We start from the raw sequence: 27,111 nt of genomic DNA, 5'->3' as shown, positions 1-27,111 counted from the left end.
ATTTTTAAACTCAGGACAAAATTTTGAATCTATTTAGCAGCTTTTTTCATTCGCTTTTGTAGATGAGTAAATGATTTTTCAAGTAAAAGTCAAAAAACATGTATTTTTTTCAATTTTTTATCATATTTTTTTATTTTATTTGAATAAAATTACATGAGATATATAAATAATGGTATGTAAAGAAAGCCCTTTTTGTCCTGAAAAAAACAATATATAATTTGTATGGGAACAGTAAATGAGAGAGCGGAAAATTACAGCTAAACACAGACACCACAAAAGTGTAAAAAAAGACCTGGTCGCAAATGTACAACATCGCAAAAACAGTCCGGTCCTTAAGGGGTTAAATATACAATATTTGTAAAACACTATATAGCACCATTTAGACTTTATAACAAAGGAGTATAACAACATATTTTTCAAGGAGTGGTAGAACAACCTTTTTAATTTCATTTTTCTAAAAATAAAATGTTTTAGTAATCATTAATATGATGTGTGCCCATTACAGTATACCTTGCCCTGACATGTTTTTGTGAAATGTTTTCCCAGTTATTTTGAAACAGTCTTACATTTTAGGCTGGGTGAGAGTCATCAAACTGTAGTGGAATTAAAGGTTTGCCATCACCGGAGTTTATATTGTAGATATGTTGACTGGAAGCTATGCAGATGGCAAGCGATCTTACTCTGGTTTTAAAGACCATTGAAAATTGATTTTCACGTCTCAACATGACTGTGATGTTTGTTATGTCTCTCATTCCTGAGCTCTGAGCTTTCTACATATAAAATTATTTACAAGCAAGGTCTCTACCCTACAGCTATGTGTTGTAATAGTTTGCACGAGGTGTAATTACTACAGTCTGACTAATTAGTAATCAGTTAATCCCAATAGCAACTTGCTATGTTAAATCATAGCACTCTTTTAATGCTCATATAGGCTCTTAAAATTACAACATAAAAATGTGTAGTAAAGTATTATACAAAGGAGGATATTTATTAAGACAAAGCATGTGTTGTTTTGAGTGCAAAGTTCTAAATATTGACATACGGTCAATTGGTGATTGGTCATTATTTAGTGCCTTACCTCAAAATAGCCCCTGAGTTTGCCTGGATAAATCCACCCCTTTATTTTTAGCCTTATCTGCATTCATTTTGCAAATGTAAGATATGAGATATGCTGACCTGTACAGACTGAGATGTTATGGGTGTTTTTGGGAGCGCAGGATCCTTTCTATTGATGTGATCACTGTCTAGCACCTTTTGCTCTGTAAAAGCTAAGTTTAATAATGATCACTTACCTTGTTTTCAGCAACTATTCCCAATTCCCTTTAGCTCTCTGGTAAGTTCCATATTACAAGACTATAAAATATGTGGGCATGGGGGGGATGTCTCCTACAGCCCTGACTAAATTAAATGGATTATTTTCTTACCCGACCTAGTGTGGTCATATAACATACATATGATTGTCATCTTTTGCCAACTGAAACTTTTGAATGACTTCAGGTTCAGTGCTATAACATTCAACATAATTATGTCAAACATGAGTAATGTTTCTCATAGGGCAGCAAGCATTAGTATGACAGATCTTGGTGATTGCCAGACATGTGTTGTGTGTCTGCATTAGTACTCTGAGAATCTGAGAAGGATCTGATGGGTCCCGATCTGTCTAGAAAGGGCTGCAATGTGGAAGACTGTTATTCATTTTTATTTTAAGTTTTTTAAAGGAACAAATATTTTTGCTTTGTTTTTTTTATTTGAGTGTTCCTTTAACCCCTTAATGACACATGACATGTGTGGCATGTCATGATTCCCTTTTATTCCAGAAGTTTGGTCCTTAAGGGGTTAATGTGACTGAATACTAACTATATTATTTACAAAATAAAACCAAAACAATTCTTCAAGCTGTAGGTTTTACTAGAAAGGAGACACAGGTCAACATTTTATTGGCAAGTACATAACAATTTTTGGCAAAATAAGGAAGTTCAGGAGTTTAAATCTACTTTCTTTCTTTTTTCTTTTTTTTTACTTTTACATGCATCCTCGTTATACAATAAAACATGTCATGGATTCTCTTGTTTTGAGATGGTTAAGGATATAGACAGAAATTGTTTTACCCTTATGTTGGGTCCATAATAAAAAACTAATTGGTTCTGGGAGGAACACTATCAACTAGTCGAATGCAGATTCACCAGCAAACACGTGAGCATTGTTTTGCTTTGAACAACCGATCCTCCTCCGTCTCTATCAGTATTATGAAGAAAGAGTATAATCTAGACAATGATCGGCAACGAAACCTATCCAACAAATGTGTGTCTAGGACCTAGTTGCAGAGAAACAAGCAAGAACTCTGTTTCATGAACTACCAGTTAATGCTATTGTAGAATACGTCATGCTATAATAGTGTAAATATGCCATGGTATAATGTTTGGTAAAGACTACCTCATGTTTATTCAAAACTCTAACATACTGCGCGCACTAAGCTGACAACACCACAAAGATCAACATTTCTACCAAATAGACTACACCACGTCTTGCATAAATAACGTTGTGTCTTATAGAGAATGGTGGTTCCATTTTTATAACCATAGGACATCCATAGAATTTCTTAACATTAAGTCTATTAGAAGTAGTAAATCAAAACAAATGTAACTAACTCAATTAAATGTTCTTTAGAACCGTAACCAATTCAAACTCTAACTATAAAATACAAGATAATGGTGTAAATCTTTTGTGAGGGTATTATATTTATTCTCTGCTGCAAATTGTTTGACCGTACTATATTATTTAGAAGAAAGTAAAACGTTGATGTAAAATGTATTTGCCTGAGTCAGTTAAGCTGGTTTTTATTGTGATTCACTCACTGAAAATGAAAGAGAATATCTGTTGGAGAGGAGATGGTGCACTGTGTGCTTTATAGACAAGCAGGGATTATGGGATCGTAGACATTTGATGATTAAGAATGATAAATGCAGTTTCAAAATGCAGTCTTTCATTATTCATAACTTTTGAATAAGTAACAATTTTATACAAGAGACTGTGTCAAAGTTCTATGGATTCCACAGACTGTTGGTTCTAGCACAAGGGATATCCAAGGTAAATCTTCCGATACTTACCTCTCCTGCAGCTCCTGTCAGCTCCCTTCTCCTCCGCGCCGGTCCGTTCAGCACCTCTGTCAGCTCCCAGTGTAAGTCTCGCGAGAGCCGCGGGGTCATAGTGCGGCTCTCGCGAGACATACAGTGTGAGCTGGCAGAGGGAGCTGACCGGACCGGTGTGGAGGAGGAGGGAGCTGACAGGAGCTGCAGGAGAGGTAAGTGCTTCCTGCCAGCCCCCCTCCACTGAACTGCCAATGCCACTGGACCACCAGGGAGTGAGAGCTCCCCTCCCTGCCATGTATCAAGCAGGGAGGGGGGGGCGGAAAAAAATCATAATAATAAAATAAAATAAAATAATATTTTAAAAATAATAATAATTAAAAAAAAAATATTAAAATATTTGTTTTAAAAATAATAATAAAAATGCCCACCCCCCACCAAGGCTCTGCAACACACATACAACACACTGCATCACACACACTCACACTGCATTCATATACACACACACACTGCACTCATACACACACACACTGCACTCATACACACTGCATTCACACACACACACATACTGCATTCATACACACTGCACTCATACTCACACTGCACTCATACTCACACTGCACTCATATACACAAACTGCACTCATACACACACTGCACTCATACACACACACTGCACTCACACACACTGCATTCACACACACTGCATTCATACACACACGCTGCACTCACACACACACTGCATTCACACACACTGCACTCATATACACACTGCATTCATACACACACACTGTACTCATACACACACTGCACTCACACAAACACTGCATTCACACACACTGCACTCATATACACACTGCATTCATACACACACACTGCATTCATTATATACACACACTGTAAATAAATATTCAATTAATATAATTTTTTTAGGATCTAATTTTATTTAGAAATTTACCAGTAGCTGCTGCATTTCCCACCCTAGTCTTATACTCGAGTCAATAATACGTTTTCCCAGTTTTGGGGGGTAAAATTAGGGGCCTCGGCTTATATTCGGGTCGGCTTATACTCGAGTATATACGGTATGTATAAAACAAGATGTAAGAGAATTTGTAAAAATTAGTTTCATGGGGCAGCCTGCGTACTAAGTTTCGTGGTTATGTCTTCCAATAGCTCCCCTTGATTTGATTATTTATTTATTTTTTGTATAGTTTCCTTTAGTTAGGTTTGCTCCTATGAAGGTCTAAATTTAATATTGTTGGATAAGCTATTCAAATTATATAATATTATCAAAAATATTTTTTTTTAAAAATGCACAATATATTAATGTAATGTGATATATTGATTTTTTCTATATATATGATGTATTTTTTTTTATTTTTATATTTTGAAAAAAAATATTTTTATCCGAAAATATTAACCCCTTCAGGACCGGCCTGTTTTTGCGATGTTTGTACGTTAAGGACCAGAGCAGTTTTAACACTTTTGTGGTGTTTGTGTTTAGCTGTCATTTTCCGCTCTCTCATTTACGGTTCCCATACAAGTTATATATTGGTTTTTTCACGAAAAAGAAGGGCTTTCTTTACATACCAGTATTTATATTATGTCATATATTGTATTTAAAAAAAATAATAAAATATGGTGAAAAATAAAAAAAAACATGTTTGTTGGACTTTTACTTGAAAAATCTTTTACTTATCTACAAAAGCTAATGAAAAAAACTGCTAAATAGATTCAAAATTTTGTCCCGAGTTTAAAAACACCCAGTGTTTACATGCTTTATTGCTTTTTTTTGCAAGTTATAGGCCTATAAATACAAGTAGGAAATTGCTGTTTCAATATATATATATTTTAAATGTATCAATAGTGACATTGTTACACCGTTATCTGTCATAAATCCCCGAAACACACCTAACATGTACATATTTTTTTAAAGTAGACAACCCAGGGTATTTAAAATGGGGTATGTCCAGTCTTTTTTAGTAGCCACCTAGTCACAAACACTGGCCAAAGTTAGCATTTATATTTGTTTGTGTGTTAAAAATGCAAAAAACGCTAACTTTGGCCGGTGTTTGTGACTAAGTGGCTACTAAAAAAGGCTGAACATACCCCATTTGCAATACCTTGGGTTGTCTTCTTTTGCAAATGGTATGCCATCATGGGGCTAATTCTCATTCCTTGGCTACCATACGCTCTCAAAGGCAACCTAACCAATCTGACAAATTTCAATAAAAAAAAAAAAAGTAAAATCAAGCCTTATATTTGACCCTGTAACTTTCACAAACACTATAAAACCTCTACATGTGGGGTACTGTTATACGCAGGAGACTTCACTGAACACAAATATTAGTGTATCAGAACAGTAAAATATATCACAGCAATAATATCCTCAGTGAAAGAGCTGTTTGTGTGTGAAAAATGCAAAAAACTTCACTTTCACTGACAATATCATCGCTGTGATATGTTTTACTGTTTTGAAACACTAATATTTGTGTTCAGCGAAGTCTCCCGAGTAAAACAGTACCCCCATGTACAGGATTTAGGGTGTCATAGAAAGTTACAGGGTTAAGCACAGTGCTAGCAAATTAAATTATCTGGACTTTTGGCCTGGGTTGGCAGGCAGGTCCCTCAAATTGCAATCATTAAAATTACTTAATTAGGTAAAAATATTACATAAATATGCACGTAGAATTTTAATATATATACATATTTATATATTTGATGTCTACGTGTATATTTATGAAATTATTAATGTAATTTTGTATGTGGACATATGTATATTTCGTATTATTTTTATTTATTTATTTATACATAGATATATATATCATTACATTCTAAGTGTATTTTGATATAAATATATATATATCAATATCAAAATACTGTTAGAATAAAATTGAATATATATATATAATTTTTTTTTAATTATTAAAAATATTTTTTATTTTTTTGTTATTTATTTTTATTAACATATTATTTGTATTTTATAATAATATATATATATACCATATATATAGTTATTATATATATTGTATATATTCGTGTGTAATTTAAATATAAGTGTATTTTTATATTAATATACGTATATATAAATATAAAAATACACTTAGTGTGACATTATATATATTATATATATACATATATTATATATAGGTATATATAGATATAATACATGTATATATATCATATATATATACACATATTTTTTTTTTTTACACTGATTTCTTTTTTTTTTACACTTTATTTTATGATTTTTTACTTGCAGGGAGACTGCCTGTCAGCACAGACAGTCCCCCTGCAGGCAGATACAAAGACCCCTATTGCGGTCATGTGATCGAGTGATCACATGGCTGTGGGGTCCTGATCTGCCGAGGGGGGACTGCCCGGGCAGACAGGCAGTCCCCCTGGACCGGGAGGAGAGCTGATCGCCGCCGTGGGACCGACGGCGATCAGGTAAGTTGCCCAAAACCGTTATGACGGTTCAGGACCGTCAGCGGTCCAAACGCACGTTTTACCGCTGACGGTCCTGAACCGTCAGCGGTCCTCAAGGGGTTAAAGGAACACTACAGCATTAGAAATGCAAAAAGGTATTCCTAACACTATAATGTCCTGCTGCCTATTTAGGTGCTTCCCCTGTGAGGGATTGAAAGGTGAGCTTTATTTATGAGACTTTCCTTAACTCTATGAGACCATCTGATTGAAATAGCGGAGTTTTATTCAACTGTTGTGGTGGAAGCGCTTACAGTTGCTATCACTGTGACACCCATAAAAGACATGTTAATCCTGCAATGAAAACATTGCCGTTCCTACAAAATAGCAATGATTTCAGTTGCAGGATTGAAAAAACAGGGATGAGATGTAATTCCTTAAGATGATGTGGTCTGGGTGCCTATAGTGTTATTTCAAACAGGGCCGTCTTTAATTTTGATTGGACCCTGGGCAAGCATTTACTTGGGCCCCCCTGACTACATATAGATACACACAAATACACTACCTGACACACATGCAGATACACACTGACCGCATATAGATACACACAAGAACATACAGATACACACAGACACTGACACACACATAGACACACAGACACTGACACACACAGATACAAACACTGACATACATGCAGATACAAAAGGTACACACACTGACTACATATAGATACACCGACACACACACTGACACACATACAGACACACATGCATATATACAGATACAAACACTGACACATACAGATACACACACAAACACAAATGGACAACATACAGATACAGAGACACATTCTGACAGACGTACTGACACAGACAGCCATACTGAAACACACATACACAAAGACATACTGAACCACACAGACATACAGATACACTGACAGACATACTGGCACATATACACACAGACAGATGGACATACTGAAACACACATACACTGACAGACATATTGACAAACACAGACATACAGAACCACACGGACACTGACAGACTCACACATAGACATTCTGTCACACATACACACAGACAGACTCATGCACACACAGACATACTGACACACTGACAGACATTCTGGCACACATACACACAGACAGACATACTGAAACACATACACACAGACACAGATTCAAACACACATACAAACATACTGACACACTGACAGACATGCTGACACACAGACAGACAGACTGAAACACATGCACACAAACACTGAGAGACAAACACACACACACACACACACACAGACATACTGGCACACTGACAGAATTTCTGGCACACAGACAGACAGACTGAAACCCATTCACACAGACACTGAGAGACAAACACACACACAGACATACTGACACACTGACAGACACTCTGGCACACATACACACAGACAGACATACTGAAACACACAGACACTGAGAGACAAACACACATACAGACATACTGACACACTGACAGACATTCTGGCACACATACACACAGATAGACATACTGAAACACACATACACACAGATAGACATACATATATACTGACACACACACACACTCAGACATTCATGCAAAATGTGATAACCACCCTCCAGTTTCTTACCTTTTCCTGGAGGGTGGCTTCCCTGGGGTCCAGTGGGCTGGCTGGGGTGGCTGGGAGTTAAGCTCTCGCTCTCTCCCGGCCTGGCCCCCTTCTGAGCAGCTGGTCCTCCTTCCTCCCGCGCGGTTCCGGTTTCTGTGGGAGGAAGTGACGCGGGGCGGTCACTTCCTCCCCGATGGCTGCCGAAAAGCAAGGGCCCGGTCGCGCTGTTAAAGCGCCAACGTGCCCGACCGGGCCCCTGCTGACACAGGCCCACCGGGTGGCCCTAAGTGCATGGGCCACCCAATGGGCCCCCATAGTTTGCGGGCCAGGGCAAATTGAGCTGCTGTCTTGGGCCCCCCAGACGGGACAGGGCCCGGGGCAGCTGATTTCAAATAATTTAAAAATCTATTACCAATACTATTAAATCAAGGCCTAAGTTAGACTTTAGATTTCTGTTAGCTTTACCCCCTTTTTATTTATGTTTAGAATGATTTAATCATAATAAAAAATGGGTGGCGTGGACACACATAGATGAAAGAATATGTGTTACTGCTGAGTTTCATACACCTACTACAACATAGCGTATCTATATATCTACTGCAACATAGCATCTCTCAAATAAGACCTAATTCACAGCACAGCACATATCTACCTGATCCTATAGGGATCCGAAGATTGAATAAAGGCAAACTGGACAGCAGTATGACGAGATCTTTGAAGCGGGATTAACAATCCAGGTGACCGAGATGATTTCAAACTAGCCACCTCCCCTTCTTATAGTTCAGAAGCAAGCAGCATCATTATCATTTTCACTATGACACATTCTCAACTCACAGAACATATAATAAAATGAAAGCTGGACAGTCTCCCGGAATCCTTAACCCCTTAAGGACACATGACATGTCATGATTCCCTTTTATTCCAGAAGTGTGGTCCTTAAGGGGTTAAAAAGATCAGTCGATAAGGCCACAGAGGTGCTGAGAAAGGATATTCAGTCAATGTGAGAGCAAAGAGGACATTTAGAAAATAAATTGGAAGAATTAGCCACTGTGCACAGATGGCTCGTAAACAATGGCTCAAGCATATCAGATAAAATTTCTGACTACAAAGATGGTTCCTGAATGAAAAACATGCAGCATTAAAACTATTTGAAGACCTTTCTGCTGGTACTTTAGAAAAATTAAAGGAAATGCAACACTATACACAAATATAATTGTGCTGAAAAGTAGCTTGATCAGCATTACCTCTACATTGGCAGAAGGTGAGTACCTACTAAAGGACTGGGACATCCCAATCACTGCTTCATAAGAACAGAGAAGTCATGACCAGCACCCAACTGTATTGTGGAATATCCACAACATTGGACATTTCATATTGTTTTGCTGATATATAGATATTTCTGTTTTTCATATTCATGCTTGACATATTGGTGCCTTAGGCATGCCTTTGGTAGATGACTTCAACCATTCCTTGGGTATATCTAAAAACAGCTTGGAAAGTGTGCAGATCTCTTGTCTGAAGCCTTTACAAGTCCTCCTCTTCTAATCCTGCCCAGACTTTGTGTGACTGTCTAATTACAGACTTCCCAATGCGGCTCAATGATAAGTCTTTACAAGTATTGCTTGCCTCTTGAGTTTAGCCCCACTGTGCTAAACTTCCAGGAAATAAACGGACTTGTCTGCTTAACAGTAAGGGGTTGCAAGGTTAATTTATAAAAGTGCTAATTTCTATTGAAATCTGCTCATTTGTAAGGTAAGAATACAGCATTAGGAGTCCGGAGTGTTACTTTAATTTTAAGGGATTAAATTCCTCACTTAATATAACAGTAAACGCTCTTCACCTAAAATATACACAAAATACCATTAAACATTGTGCAACCTCTGTCATAGCTTGAAAAAGAGAGGCACCTCTATTCTAGTTAATAAAATGAAAGCCTTTTATTTTCAAAAACATATCACACTGATGATGAGGGCAAACGCTTGATTGTACATTGTCATCTCCATGACATGCCCGGTACGATCTTTCCAAATCATAGCAAATCATAGCTCCATTTTTGAACCAACGCCTCTGCAAGGCAGAGGAAAAGTACTCTAGTACTGTAATTTTTGGTGGGGATTGCTTTTTTTTGTTAGATGCACAATTAGATTCTACTAATATTCTACTAATGCTTACACAACGATTGAAAAGAAACTATAGCCAAATTTCACAAAGGACTTGTTAACTGAGATAAAGGACACCCAAAGGCCACTAAATACACAACACCAAGACTTAAACACATTTAGCACTTGGCTAGACAGCTAAAAATAACAAGAACATGGTAATTTTGTAATATTTTGAAACTTTTCTATATGATATTTTTTTTATCTACGATATATTTTTTGATGTTTAAATATGTTGAAACAATTATTTTAAAAGTGTATCCAAAATATTTAATCTTCTGGAAAGCTCATTTAACAATATTAAATCGATCGATACCTAAGATAGAATAAGTTTAAAAGATAAAATGAAAAGTTTCGTAAACCATTGAACCAGATGAATTTGTAAGTACTCTGAGCTACATAACGTTAACATACCTCACAACGTTTGATAGGATCAAAGAGGGACACTTTATTCTTCGAGGTGTGATTGGTTGGGTGTCCAGGAATGGGGATGTTCTACAAAATTTTATATGACTTACTAATAACAATTTGGGCAACTAAATGTAATTTAGAAGAGGAACAATGAATCTTACTTATACAAAGTGCTTTCTAAATACATTATTTGTCGTTTAAAGATATTACTGTGAATTATTGCTACGGAGCCCTGTTATACATTCAGGCACAAAATGCCTAAAAGACACATCTTCATCTTGCTGCACCTCATTTAACAGTAGCAAAAAACTACTTTTCGCATGCAAATATCTACTGGCAGCACTGAACAAAAGATTGTGCCATATTTAAATTCTTTCCTTTCTAAACAAAATTAGGCACGGGAAGTTGTACCATGATCACTTGCATTACCATTTCTAGCTCATATAGGTAAATACCGTGGCATTTGGCTTGAGCAGTGTGTTTGCTGTAGAACACAAAATAAAAAAAATAAAAAAATAGCAAAATGCATGCAGGTTTCACTTCTGGTTTTGTTAACCTTTTTTTTTACATAAATGCTCTGTTTTCTTTCACGTGTACATCAAAGATTAGTGAATCACATCAAAATCCAGTTAAGACAAGGCAAAGCTTGGACAAGGATGGCAATTTTTGAGGGAATTTAGAAAGATTGTTCAATTTCTCCTGTTCTCTATTTTAATACGGGTTGCCAGGTGCACAAGGCAGAGCTTAGAACACTGAGCTAAGATGGAGGTGTCCTATTGCAGAATAAAATAATGTGGATATCTACATTTAACTTTAATTTTCACTCCTCACAAATACATTATATATTTACTATATTAGAGAAGTAAACTCAATATTAAAAATCCTGGGATGTAACAGTTCCCCTTTAAGTAAGGTAAATTATCTTAGGGGAGTATTAGCAGGTTTTTTTTTTTTCCTCTATAAAACAGAGCTCAGATATTTCAAGATACTTATCTTCAGAGATGAGTCTAATTTTATTCTTAAATCACTTTTGGAATACATTTAACATTTTGCATATCATGTAATCCAATTCTGATCTTATATTTTTTTTTGTCAACTGCCAGGTGAAAACACATGAAACTCAAGAGTAAAACGTGATGGAATGTCACTTCAGCTTAAAGAGAATATGAATGTCCTGTATAAATTGGCATGAATTAAAGGTTGTTTTTAGGAATTACAATATTTCAGGCCAACCCCCGGAGCGAATAGGGAGGGGGAGCATGACTGCTGCCCTGAAGAGTTGGCATAGCAACCAAATGGATACAGTGGGTTTTACAGTTGAAAGCATGGAATTCTGGGAAAAATTACCAGACTACTGGTGAACAATGCTGAGGGAGCCTGGCAGTGTCTTTCAGCAGCTGACAGTATTTGGTTGTGCTGGTTTAAATAAAGCTGTGGCCATTGCCCTTACCCACTTAACATGGTGTTGCGTTACTTATTGGGAATGGAAGGGTAACGGGATTTGGTGATCGAAGGAGTCAGCAGTCATGGCTGGTAAATGTGTATTCCTATGAGATAAACATGTAACAAATAGTTCTACTTTACCCCAAACACTATAAAGTGTCAACTCATTTTCATAGTTTAATGGATATCCATTGGTATATTTTCAAGTGCGAGTTCTTATTTTCAAAATTCCTAAAATAGTAAAACAGCATGGATGTCATTTAACCCCTTAAGGACGCATGACATGTGTGACATGTCATGATTCCCTTTTATTCCAGAAGTTTGGTCCTTAAGGGGTTAAAGTGCTTTCCAAAATCAACTTACATATGCTGCGAAATATGATTTATCAATTAATACTGCATAATCTGATTTATCAAACAGAACACCAATCATTATTTTGGGGTCATAGTACCAACAACTAAGGGAAATATATTTAGATTGTTTGGTTAAGATTATTTCCCCGATTTTTAAAAGTTGCAGACAATTATAAAATATTATTTTGAATCAATACCTTTGATCAGTTGAACATATTTCTGAAGATTAATTATTGTCAGTGGTGATTTATTAAAGAATAATTGTTTTAGTTATGGCTTTTTAGATCAAAAGTTTAGGTTTTTTTTTTATAGATAAAAAAAACAAAACGGTATTTTACTACTAAGTATAAATATTACGTTGAGATGCTGAAACCAGTGGTTAGCTATCTGAGCCAAAGAGTAGAATCTCAGTACCTTAAAGTTATTAGTCTCTCTCTTTACAAAATCTATAGCAGATATAGGGAAATAATAAAATTACACAAATAACGCAAAATGAATACATGACAACTTTAACCAGGTATTCAGTAAGCCAGAAACTGTCAGGGGCTCATAAGATAATTGCAGGTTTGATGCCAAAATATAGCAGATATCTAAATTTGAAAAAGTAATATATACCCAGATATATAAACAGTATGTATATCTTACTTTTTCATTTACCTTGAGGATTGAGAGGAATCCTTTGTTATACCATATCAAAAAGGAAGTAATTATCTTTTTTTATTTATTGTACATACACTGCACCTGGGTGGTCTAAATTTGTTTGTCTACAGATATCTAAATATACCTACTGCTTGCCCAGTTGGCCAGTTTTGTAGCCATATCTTTGTTACGTGAATATTAACGTATCCTTCTTGTTTAACTTGCAGGTTACTCCAGTTATTAAGGAAAGGATGATGAAGAAAGGGAGTATGATGGTCGGTTACCAACCCCACCGGGATAAAGTTAACTTTTTCCGTCACATCATCATCAGTCCCCAAGTGAGCCGTGAAGACATGGACTTCGTACTAGATGAGATTGATCGTCTTGGCAGAGACTTGTAGCTGTGGGATAGCAGCACTTTGTGCTGCTTGGACATGGTGTCCTATTAGGAATTATTGATGCATTTAACAATATTAAACTTCATGTTAACATAAATGAACAACAGCTGCAGAATTAATACAGATTTTATACGTAGACAGAGTTTCTGGTTGGTCTTAAGCAAATTGCATCATATCGCATCTGCTTCTTTCATTAATTAAATCAAACATGATCATTACCTTAACGCTGAATGGTAGCTCAAGTTAATTACTGGTACATTAAATATAACCAATCAATATTGAAATGTCAATGCGTATCATTAGTAGCTTCCTAGAGCTTTTAAAAGGTGAATTTCGACTTCAATTAAAAGTACAATGTGTTTTGCTTTAAATGTAAAAATAGGAACTGCTTTATTGGGAAGATTCTGCTGATAAGCACAGCTAATCTTCAACTAATATAGTACCACTGTAAGATATATTTTAAAGGGTTACAAGCAAGTTATTTGTAGCCCAGAAGAGGGCTTGAATTGAGCTTCCATAAAAACTATATATCTAGAAGGATAAATTGATAATTCCTTAATAAATGGGTAAAGACTTACTATACAAGATCAAGATGATGTTGAAAAGTGTATGTATAATATATCCACGTATGTATTTTAACAATAATATATATTCTTATATTAAAAAAGCTAGATTATGTGTGTTGTATAGAGCAGTGGTTAGAGAACAAACATTTTCATTCACATATAGTTTAGTCAGACAATCTTTCTTAACTACAAAAATCTTTCTTAGTGCGCAGAAAAAACTATTAAGTTTTGATATTTTTCTTACAGATTAGATTCTGTAAGATGTTCTGTTCAAGATTTTTTTGTATTTATCGAATGTAAAAGTGAATCATTTTGCAACAATATCTTTAGAATTCACAGTAATGCTGGCCTTCTAAAGTAAGATGGTTTTGGATACACCTCGAGACCAAAAATGAGTTCTTCATGCTCCTACTGATTGCTCTTCAGTATGAGCCCTTAAGTTTGAGTAGCTATGGAAATGTCTGATAATTTTACTGGTATCTATGGAATCAAACTCTTCAACTAGAAAAGACAGGATCAGGAGCGGACAATAATGGTAGTCAGTACAGTGGCCAAATGTCAGTTGAGGCTTATAGGGAGAATAAGCTGTAATTGTACAGTTGGATGTATACAAGCAGTAAGAACTATAAGCTTAGGACGGTAAGGCAGCAGCAAGCACAGAGGTAGAACGCAAATCCAGACAATGCCGGAATGTGGTAGAGCAAATCAAATGACAGCAGTAGGTGAGAAGTTTAGGAAACTTGTTTACTTGTAAACTAGCACCCAGATCACACAAGCAAAACATATATATGGAGATGTGGCCTTATACAGGCCTCTGACAGCTGTGCTGATTAAAGAACGGGCATTAATGGAATAAAGTGAGCACTTCTGTTTAACATGTTATTTTAGGTCCAAAAAGGAGCATCAGTTTTGTGGTCATCTTGAGAAAGGATGTCAACCTAGTATGACATATTATGTATATTTTACAGTGCACTAATACTAGCATTTTCCAGCCATCTGGTAAATTCTATATTTATATATTCTATATTTATTAAATATGTAAATAATATATTTAATAATATAACTATATAAATGTTTTTGTTTTGTTCAATGCTCCTCCTTTTTCCCCTCTATTTCTCAATTCTCGATCTGTGAGTAGAATCATCATTTAGTGACTATTCCCTAGTGATCACTCATCTATTTTCCCCATCAGTCATCTCTTTTTTGGTTGACACCAGGGGCGGAATTCAGACTGAAAGCAAGTGTTCAACTGCTCGTTTGGTCAGCGATTAGGCTACATATAAGTTGGAGAATTTGACTGATGACCTGATCATCCCATATTCCGACCAATTGCAGTTAGGACTAAAACACGTCTCCAAGTCTAGGTATAGCAGAATGTAAGCAGAATCAAAAATATGAAGTATTGCCGTGTATACACAGATGACAGGTATATAGATGATGTTATTATGTTTAGACGCATAAAATTTAAATAATTTCACAACAAATTAAATTTCACTCTTTATTAATTGTCATTACTTTAAAAGCAGAAACTATTTAATAACATAACCATATTTATTAATTGTAAACAATTTCTTGGATATTATAAATTATTTCCTGAATAGTTAAACGTAAAGTTTGCGAGCCAGTTGTTAGTGAATTCTACATTTAATTGTGGCCTTTTCTGATCCTATTTTCACTATATTGTGTATACGTTTCTATCCTTGAACTTGTTGAATTGGATCATTATGTAAGATTGTGTTACAGTGCTTTAACAATTTTTGGCCAAAAGAAAATGCAGTAATCGTCTGCATTATAATTTTAAATACCAATTTGTGTCACTACTTTTGTGTTAAATATTTAATAGATTTCACTTATTTGGTATTAAACTTTGGTGCATTTACTAAAATGTTTACTAAAACAGTGTTGCATTTTTAATAACACATTAAAATCAGCTTCTGCTAAACTATACCCAGATTCAATCTTCAATACATTGAACTTTGAATGTTGAATTCATTTGAATTGTGTCAGATAACAATTGTTAAAAGACGATGTTGCCAAGTATTTGTTATACGATTATATTTATATTTTTAATACGGTCAGTGTAGGAAATTTGGCAATCCAGTACAAATGTTTAGGCAATATCTTTTACCGCATTGCATTAAAAAAATGTTAAATTATTTCTAAAAAGTTACAGAACATTTCAAAACATGCTGTTGCATTCTTTAAAATGATAAAAGTAGTAAGATATGGTTCTCCCTGAAGGAAGTCACTGCGCACTCTAGAGGTTATCATGCTTGGGGTGTTCCTTGAAATACCAAAATCCAAGCACTTTTTGACATGTATGTGAAATTAATTATTTTCCTGGGTAGGTCGATTAGCAATGCAAGAAAAATAAACTGTCATATATCTATCTATCTATCTATATATATATATATATATATATATATATATATATATATATAATCATTTTTTTTCTTCTTTTTTTTTTCTTTTCTAGTTAAATATACATGTGGGTTACCTTGGTTAAATACAATAGTTTTAGTTCTTAAAACTAGTGTGACATAAATGGGAATATGTAGGAGTGTGCACACTCAAATATAGCAGAAAAAAATCTAAAAAAAAAAAAACATTTTACCTATACAGCATAAGTACATAGATTGCTATGGCTGGATTAGCAAACATAATCAACATAAGAAAAATAAAAAGTACAATGCACAGCTTAGGTAATCACCCACTGGTGAAACCTACATTTATTAGAATGCCAAAATACAAAACTAGTTGTTGAATGTACATGTAGATTTATTTGGTTAAATACAATAGTTTTAGTTCTTAAAATTAGCCTCGTTTACATGTGTAGTTATGATTGTGAGTACAATAAAAAAAACTAAAAAAAATATTATTTTTTAATTACCAAACATATATAGCATTTTATATTGTGTTGTAGATGACAAGACTTATCAAATAAAAGATAAAAAAATACATTTTAAGAAAGAACAGTGTTTTGTAAGGAAATCCCACTTTCTTGCCAACTCTTTTTATACAGAACACTGTTGTTGTCGTCATTTTTGGCAGGTTTAATCCATTTACTTGGGACAGTACCATGTTTATACTAGCTGAAGAATTTACCTAAGTGGAGCTAACTGCATAGAGAAACAAAATAATTGGACCCCTAAAGAACCACATTTGGTGTTAGTAAATAGACACCTGCGTTTTTCTCCTTACTTCTATAGATCTATATTAAAGGAACACACCAGACACAACACAATGTGCATTTGATTGGTTTTTGATGAGGTCTTATATTCATGCTTATTTTCCTGCCTGTTTAAACATCTAAGGTGCAATATTACAAGATCCTCCGAGCCACACTTTCTATTTTCAAAAAATGTCTCCCTGATTGGAGGGTGAACAGCAGCTTAACCAATGAGAGATTAATGTTAGTTGAACTGCTGACTTTGTCCCAATGTCAGTCACTGTTGAATGTTACTCAAAACACAGCTTGAATATGAGGCCAAAACTTGTCAAATGCACTTTGTGTTGGTGTGTCTTTTTAGAGATCTTTTATTTGTGTTAACTTGCCACAACGACACCAAGGCACTGTCAAATATCAATATCAAGTGTTGTTAGCAAAAGCCTATAATCCTTAACCCCTTAAGGACCAAACTTCTGGAATAAAAGGGAATCATGACATGTCACACACGTCATGTGTCCTTAAGGGGTTAAAGGTGTGAAGGACATTCTGTGATGAAAATGTTTCCGTTTCTTTTTTATTCTTTATTTTATATAATTGATAGAATTTCTAGATTACCATTCTATGCCACATTTGACTGTAATAATTGTTATTGTGTGTTAAATTTGATTCTAATATTTTGTCTTTTCATCCGTGTCATAAAAGCACCATATGCAAATTCTGATGTTCATTCACAGTTTAGCCAATGGGAATGCATACTATAGGCACTATAACTGCTTCATCTCATTGAAGCTGTTGAATTGTCTGGAGTCCACTTGTGCAATCCTTCCACTCAGCATTAAACTGTTTTTAAAGGAACACTATAGGATCAGGAACACAAACATGGCCCCCTGTTCCCCCCTTTCCTCCCTAAATATAGTCAAATCTTACTTGCAAGTCTGTAGCTGCTGGCTCTGCCTCTGATCTGCTCATGTCTGCTGACATCCTCAGAAGTGGTGGTCTGAGCCAATCACAATACTTTCCAATAGGATTGGCTGAGACTGTCAAGGAGGCAGATCAGGGGCAGAGTCAGCACAAATGAAACACAGCCCTGGCCAATCAGCATCTCCTCAAATAGATTACTTGAATCAATGCATCTCTATGAGGAAAGTTCAGTGTCTGCATGCAGAGGGTAAAGCCACACTGAATGGCAGTGCTGCTTACTCTGCAGCACTGCCCCAGGAAGCAGCTTTAGCAGCCATTTAAGGAGTAATCACTAGGCTGCCATGTAAACACTGCATTTTCTAAAAAAAAACTGTGTTTACAGCAAAAAGCCTAAAGGGAACAATTCTACTCACCAGAACATATAAACTAAGCTGTAAAACAAGATATTACAAGCAGTCCATCCCCTCTGTGCTGCAAGGGCTAATCAGAAAGCATTGGCTGGAGTAGCGGTGGGTGGCTATGACTGGCTGATATTGTCAGCTTACTTCTTTCAGCCTGTCACAGTGCCCATTGCAGGTATGAATCGGTATGGTTAAAATGAAGTGTGTCATCTCTGCCTTATATATACTTCCAGTAGTGATGGGCTGTGGGTAGTCAGAGACCCTCATTCAATGTTAAATAATGGTTTAACAGTGAATGGAGGGACAGTGCCAGAGGATTCCAGTCACTATAACAAATTCAATAAGATGAAGTCGTTATATTGCCTACAGTGTCCCTTTAACTATTGAGCTAAATCTCTGAATTGGTAAATTAGCCAGTGGCACATGGTATAGAATTTTTTTTTTTTTTTTTAATGGGGGTGATAATAATACAAAATCTCATGATGAGATCTATAATTAAACAAAAAACAAACTAAATGAAATGTGTATTTGAACATAAAATGTGTATGCAAAATGTTGTTTCCAGATAAATTAAGTTCTTAGGGATTTCAAAGTTGGTATATAAGGCAAAACTTTAATCAAACAATTTACAGATTAGATAAATTTATGTTCATCATTGTTTTACTTGTTAATTACATACACATTATACCTGTGTATAAAAATTGATCTAAATGGTCTTCCAAAATGAATAAAAAATTGGATAAGATTTGTGTTTTTTTCTCTTTGTGCAATTGAATGTGCTATATTATCAAGCAATAAAATATGTTCTCATTTTTTTAAAACAACGTATTTATGGTCATGTTTTTAATGTGAGCTTTGAGGACCATACAGATTTTTTTTACTTTAAATTCTGTGAGTCTAAGTTAGTATTATAGAGGCAAAATCTGGTTTTATTTTCAATCTCCAATTAGTTTTTTGTGTGTGGATGGATATAATATAAACTCCATTCTTTTTTTTAGAATTCTGTTTCTCTCTTTCAGAGTTTCTCCTCCAGTCTAGTTTCAGTCTCTCTCTTTCTCTCCAATGTATGCCCCTTTATTCATCTTAGCAAACCCTTGTATCTCTCTCTATCAACATGAATCTGTCTACCCTATCTCAAATGAATTGTGCAGACAAAAAAAACAAACAAGCACTCAAGGACATTCTGCTCTAGTTTCAAAATGAATAGCAATATCTATTGTGAAATAATTGAAACATTTTCAATTAATAGTGAAAATTGACAGTAAAAGGTTGTGTCTCATTGAACACAGCCTTCCATATATCTCTGTCTACTTCTCTTAGGTCTTTTTTTTTTTTTTTTTAAAACAAAACAACTTTAATACAAATATATTATCAGAACAAAGAAAAAATACAATGTTGAATACTTATTAAAATCATGGCTATTCTTTGCCATGCCTTGGGATTAATACCACCATTGATCAAGAATAAAAACAAAGAATGAATGACAGTACTAGCTTGACTTTTAATGACTGTTAATGTTTCCCTTTACCTTTAGTACATCCCTTAAGGACAGTGTGAGTCACAACCATTAATTATAGTACTTTGCCCTCTTGATGGCATTGATTCTTAAGCAATTTTAGCACCACAAAAGTAATGCGTAAATATGAGTGATCGTACCCTGTGTAGGCTGGGGAAAGATCTAGTTGCATTATGCATACCAATTAGATGTGAAAAGCGCAGCAAATCATGTATCTTTTAAGACACTGATGATAAGTGGGTATGGGTTAACAGTGTTGTAGCTAAGAAAAGATCCTTTCACCAGGAAACGTTTTCAAAGGCACTGCAAATGCTAACATATATTTAGGTGAATAAGAGAGGATGGAACTAGGACTATATAAGGTGTATCTTTGCATACTTGGTACCCATTTGCATTCTGTAATTGGAAGCAGGTGGTACATTTTTCTACCAGGTATTCGATGCACTGCTACTGTAATTAAGAGGTTATGGCACTTTTATGGACCAGGGTTCTGGAAACACATAGCTCATATTTTTACAAGAGAAGCATAGCAAGCCTTCACAGATTAATACACAAGAGGGAACCCTATTTTTAACACAGATGTCAATAAGTACATCTCTGGCACTGTTAATAATAAAATACTGAAACAGAAGGTATATTAAATAGAGTCCTACTCTTTGAGGAACAGTTTCCGAACATTCAATCTTTAAGGATATATTTTGTTCATTTCATTCTAGTAATTTTTCACTCGGGCATTGGTCAAATAAAACAATATTTATGGTTAAGAAAAAGTCGATAGACACTGACAATGGAGTAAAACATTTCTTTATCAAAATAAAATACATTGCACAATAGTGTACTGTGTATTATCATTACAATACAAATATGTTGTTAGTTAAATTCTGTGAGTATAAAGTGTTCTGTTACTATGAATCACAATCTGATAATCATATGTTTGCTTCTCTATATGACAAAATATACACTGTATAAAAAATAAGTTTGTTACATGTTGATAATATTAGAGGGCAAACGTATATAACCTTTTTCTTTTATATTTATTAAAACTGGAAGCATATGTAACATGAACAGATTTTCCGGGATGGAAAAATAAAAACACAAAAATACAAAACTTTCTGTTAAAAGCTGTACAGTACGGAGCAGAACCGTCAGCAAAACATTTAAAAAAGAATGAGTGAAAAGAGTGAAACTACCTACCAAGTTAAAAGAAGCCACCTTGTAGCTAATGTGAACTTATTAAAGTTGCTTCATTTATTCATTATTTTCATGAATTAAGCTACTTGCAGGCAGACCTCTGATTCTAAGTGGCTACTTACAGCCTCATGTACAATGCTATCATAGAAAGCAATGAGAGAAATGTAGGTATCCCACATGGGAAATATATAGCTGTATTTTTGCTTTCTTAGAGATATCTCAAAGAGAGATAAGATGAGTTAAGAATTGTTTTGTTGTTTTTTTTTACAAACACCATGCATCAGGTATCTCGCAAAACCTAAATAAACCAGAATGATTCTTGCACCTAAGGTGCCTGGAGTGTCCCTTTCCTAATGCACATGTAGCTTGTGTTTAGCTTTTCCTCAATTTTGTTAAATTTTTAGAAATAAATGCATTATAACTGTTAGGATGATACACAACATAAATAATATTATTTAAACTTTGAATTTTAATTCATCAGATTTCTTTAGCAAAACAGAAAGTGTCCAGTTGGAATCAGTTTGAGTAAAATTGTACAAAAATATGCAAAATTAAAACTGACATTTCCTCATGTGAATTATAACATCTTTTTTTCATATGTTGAAATTTAGGTGAAAAACGTATATTAAGTTATACGGAGCCATTTACTGCTCAATTGGCTGTTCCTATATAAACTCTGGTTTCCAAATTTTGCCATATCCTGCTACAATTAAGATAAACCAGAACAAAACCTGAAATAAAATAAACACATAGCAGTTCCTCTTTACATATGATGGAGTGGTTTTATAATATAAAAAATAACTAGAAATTCTAAAATAGCATATTCTAGTTACATCTATGATGGTGTCAATCTATACCCATGATGTTATGAACTTGTTTAAGCCTTTTTATTAACATTTTATTGTGCATAGTGCCCTAATAGTTTTTTTCTTTTCCTACAAAAACTCCTGTTTCTTTGATATAAAAACCTTTATTCATAGAAATTCTCATAGATAATCCTTGATTATTCAGTGCACTTAAATACACACACGCACAGCTTATTCTTTGTTTCGTAAAAAGTAATAGCAAATAATATATATATATATATATTTTATATCATTTATCATAATTTCTCTTTCCTATGTATTATACATTTTTAATCAGGAAGACTTTTTGGTTTATCGCACAGAATACTTACCTACCATAAAGCCACTGTATAGTTTATACAGATAAAGTGCAAAAATATTATGGCTATATGTCATCCTGAGGAGCCTCTAAATGCTCATCTTGTGGCAATGGAAGAGTACAATTCAGAAAATATATATACTGTTCTGGTTTTCAATGTAACTTCGTTCTATATTCTTCTCATATTTAAAATGCATAATATATGCAATATTCAAATCAGTTTAATTGCATAGATTTTCGAGAAAAAAAAACCCATTCGTAAAAACAGGATTTTCATTATATAGTCAATGGAATTCCTGAGAGTATTTTTATTTGGTTGTGTCTTCTAAACAATCCTCGGGGATCTTCTCCTCCGAGCAACTTCTATCTGAGAGTCTGTCAAGTTGCTCCATTTCTGTGAATCTCTCAGCCACACACTGTGCAGTGAGTCGAGCTTCTGGGTCGTGGTCCCAACATTCTGTTATAGTTTCACAGACAAGTTGAATGCCCTGGAACAAGAATTAAAAATTAGAATTAAAATAGTGAAAATATTCCGCTAGTACGAGCAGAGTCAACATCCAAAACTAAAAAACAACTATTTCCCTAGGGCAGTTTTTGATTGTATGATAAACAATTTTAGGAAGAGAATGACACATAAGAAAAATTACCTGGTGATTGAGCCAGTGGTTGATTATTTCAGGTCTACCTCTGTCTCTCAATACATTGTCCTTCATACTTTCAACACAGGGATGTTCCCTCACTTTGGAACCAAACGGAGGTTCATAGTCTTTTACCTCTGTACAGGAAAGTCATTGAAAAAAAAATATATGTTAATGTACAATTGACCATTCATGTATACAACACCAAGGACAATATCTCTCTCTTCAGCATTTGAACACATGGTAATTTAAATGCCTATTGAGATTTTTAACATGCCAAGCTAGCTCATATAGACATTCCTAACATTTTAAAGAACAGCAGTAAAGGAGGAGAAGATGTACAAACTCAGATTCATTTTCAGCCATTCTCTGGATGATCTACTGAGTGGTACATTAAAAACAACCCCTTTAAAACAATGTGCATTATAGTGGTATACACAAACGACTTCTGTATTACATAGTCACAGATGTCGCAGTATTGATAGCAGAGCCTCATATTTCTTCCCAAATAACACTCCACTTTCCATAAGGCAATGTAGGCTAACCTTTGTCACTTCAGATGCTGTGACCAACTTTCCCATAATGCTCTGCCAGCCAAAAAAGCTGGCCACGTTGAATAGCTCGCACATTCTAACCGTTCTTCTTCTGTGATGGAATGCAAACATTCCAAACATTATTAAAAGTCTACAATGAACAGAAATAACATAACTATGTTGCTTTCGAGCCATGCTAGGCAAGATAACCGATTTCAGGTAAGCATAAGGAATTGCCTTCTCAGTGATAGCAAGACTTTGGGAAATAAGAGTTTTACTTGTTCAGTTAATAATTGGACCACTAGATTATTCCTACTTTTCTTCAATGGTTTTAAAACTTCATGAGGGATGCCATTCACAAACACAACAAACATTCACAACATGCCATTAACAATGGAGTGACAAGGTAATTATATAGTCACTATAAGAAGCATATCTTTACAGATCAATGCACAGTTTACTCAACTGTTCAAAGACATGGAGTATTTCTAAAGGATCTAATATCAAAATGATCAATTTCTTTCAACTCCTCACATGTTTTCATTTCAGAAAGAAACGGTGTATTATTACAATTAATTGTGGTTAACTGTCAAATGCTTTTTGCAGGTGACAGGGTTAGATAAATTATATTTTTAAACTCTACTAGGTTTTTTATTTTTACTGCTTTTGATAATATAATCTCTTGTAAGCGCTTACACATCAGGGCTTTGACAGACATAGTTTCAATTAATATTGATGATATACTTAACTTGGCAATGAACTCATAAAAATGCCTACTAAGCGAGTTCAGAATAATTCAGATTTAGCATTCCATTAAAAAAAAAATGCTTTATACTCTCCAATAGTAAGAAAATAAATATTAAGTGGGCAATACATAAAACAAAGCCGCATCAAACCTGCAAAAAAATAAGTTTCCCTAAAAACACAAAATACGGTAGGTACATATGTGTAGCTGCTAAGGAAGAGTTCAGGGTAGGCGTGATCAGTGGTGTATTTTGGATTTGTGCTGCCCTAGGCATGACGGAACTTGGGCACCCCCTAATTTAAATTTGCCCCACCCCTTCTTGTCAATGACACACCTCTTCCTGTTAAAGACTAATACACACTTTGACTGACAGACACACACTCAGATACACTAACATACACACGCTGATTGGACACAATCTGACAGACACATACAATCACTGACAGATACGCACACACTGACAAACACACACAATCACACACACACATTCACTTGCTCACAGACACACACCGACAGACACACACGCTCCCTCACAGACACACACTGACAGATATAGACACACTGACAGACATAAAAACACAAACACTGAAAGCCAGATACACACACACACTGACAGCCAGCCAGATACACACACACACACACACACACACATTTCCCCCGAACACTCACAGATTATTTATTTTAATTTAAATCCACCTTTGGGAGAGCTGGGTGGATTTTTTTTTTTACCTGGGGTCCAGTGGGGCTGCTGGCCGGGCAGGGAGGGAGGCAGGAAGTGGCAACAGTACTAACATGGGGTTCATTCATCAAGAAGAGGTAACTGCTTACATGGGGTTCATTCGTCAGGAGGAGGTACGTGTGATTTTGTTTTTCAGTCGTGCATGACAGGAAGTAGACACAGAATACACATAATTTAAGCACCAAGGAAATACGTTCCTTCCTCAGGAACTGGTTGGCAGGATTTCCTTTTTTAGACCAAAGATATGTTGCCATATTTCACTCATCACCCATACACAACAGGAAAAGGGGAGCAACATCAACACCCAGGGCTCTGTTACCCGTCCTATTGTTAATTCAATATCAGGGTGACAACATAAAGAACAGACCCACCATATCCCAGTATAGAGCTTTCCGTACTAGCATGTTACAAGCATCCCTTCTGAAACGCAAGTTATGCAAGTCTTGAGGGCAAGTTTTAGTTTTTATCCCAAGGCGCATATTGAATCTTCATAAAAGCCTATTTATGGAGTTATATTTTTGAAGATTGAAAATGTGTTCCAGGCGCGGAGTGATTCCGGGAGCCGGAATGTGACGTCATATTCCCGCTCCCGGCATTGGTCTGCGGCGCGTGCGCCTTGAAGTCAGCTAGCCGCCTGTCCTAAGGCTAACAAGGTATTTGCCGGGGCATTTGGGGGTGTGTTTTTTGTCGCCCCTTGGAAAGTGCAGCGCATGGCAAATGCCTTTTTTGCCTCGCGGCCAATACAGCGCTAGGCGTGATATACACTCAGCTTTGGTTTATGGTCTATCCTGTTCCTGTCTATTCTCTTCCCCGGGTGTCAATGCATCTTTGAAATACCTGTGTATTTTGCAATTTTTGTGATATTTTTTTTTTACATTTTTAAATGATTTTGTCATATAAATGATTATTGCAATTTACCCACTTCATATGTTTCAGCGTTGAAGCATAAACTAGTTTTTTTCATGAGAAGCTGCAGAATTTATACAAACAGAAAAAGTATAAATTGAACTCATTTCAATAAATAGGTAAGTTTAGCATTCAAAATGGTGGCTCAGGTGTGAAGTAGGTACTCACTGAGTAGGTGTGTTAATATACTGACGTCACGTGACAGCAGTGTGTAAATTCGGCTTAATAAATTAACCTAAATAACCCTGTGACTGCTGGAAAACAAAAGCAATTTTAAGGAAAACAGGCTCCTGTCAACGGAGCACTTCAAGCATCTGCACATCACGGTGCAATATGTACCTAATGTTGATCTTGGTTGTACGTAGCAGCTTTTTATTAAAGGGGAACTGTCACTTCTTAGGATGCTTAATATTATGTTTACTTATCCCTTTATATATTAAATATATATTTGCAAAGTGTAAAAAATCTAATGGAATGTAGAAATAAACCTCTTCATCCTCCAACTAGGTGCTTCCATCTAAACTCCCTGTTCACTGTTATAAATAATGTCATATTGTCCTTAGCAATAAGCATAGAGAAAGAATGCAGAGCAGAAAATAAATGAAACAATGGTTACATTTCTTCTCTTTGTTTGCCCTGGCTATGTCTTGTCTGAATTGAATTATGTTTTATTAATTTAACAGAAAATGAAACATTGCATGAAACAGAAGTTAAGGGATCACTGTAGGGTCAGGAACACAAACATGTATTCCTGACCCTATAGTAAAAACCAACCCTTTAGGTGGCTTGCGCCCCCCTTACCCCCCCTTACAATGGGTTAAAACTAACCTTCTTTCCAGCTATCCATGGGTCCGCCGGCGCTGCCCCCCCCCCCTGTTGACATCATCAAAATTGCCAATCCAATAGCCAATCCAATGCTTTTCCTATGGCAAGGGAGCGGGGCCACCAGCACCTCCTCATAGAGATGCATTGAATCAATGCATCTCTATGAGGAACATTCAGCGTCTCCATGCAGAGCGTGGGAACGCTGAACGGCAGGACTGCTTACTGTGCAGCCCTGAGCCAGGAAGCCCCTCCAGTGGCCACTTGGAGGT

General features: G+C 35.5%; 2 protein-coding genes across 2 annotated transcripts in view; one reads left to right on the top strand and one right to left on the bottom strand.

Annotated features, from left to right (window-relative positions):
- The window catches only part of GADL1 (glutamate decarboxylase like 1), a 270,173-nt gene extending 255,091 nt beyond the window's left edge, over window positions 1-15,082 (top strand). The window contains exon 15 of the mRNA XM_063452215.1: window positions 13,358-15,082. Coding sequence (XP_063308285.1) covers window positions 13,358-13,531 — 174 coding nt within the window. The 3' untranslated portion in view covers window positions 13,532-15,082. The remainder of the gene's footprint in view (window positions 1-13,357) is intronic.
- A 5,806-nt stretch (window positions 15,083-20,888) lies between these two features.
- The window catches only part of TGFBR2 (transforming growth factor beta receptor 2), a 74,123-nt gene continuing 67,900 nt past the window's right edge, over window positions 20,889-27,111 (bottom strand). Inside the window, exons 13-14 of the mRNA XM_063452214.1 lie at window positions 23,104-23,231; window positions 20,889-22,944 (exon numbers count right to left, since the gene is read on the bottom strand). Of these exons, the coding sequence (XP_063308284.1) occupies window positions 22,765-22,944; window positions 23,104-23,231 (308 nt within the window). The 3' untranslated portion in view covers window positions 20,889-22,764. The remainder of the gene's footprint in view (window positions 22,945-23,103; window positions 23,232-27,111) is intronic.

The sequence above is a fragment of the Pelobates fuscus genome, chromosome 4, assembly GCF_036172605.1.
Source record: "Pelobates fuscus isolate aPelFus1 chromosome 4, aPelFus1.pri, whole genome shotgun sequence".
Lineage (NCBI taxonomy): Eukaryota > Metazoa > Chordata > Amphibia > Anura > Pelobatidae > Pelobates > Pelobates fuscus.
The sequence above is the reverse complement of the archived record's forward strand: the minus strand, read 5'-3'. Positions and strand labels throughout refer to the sequence as shown.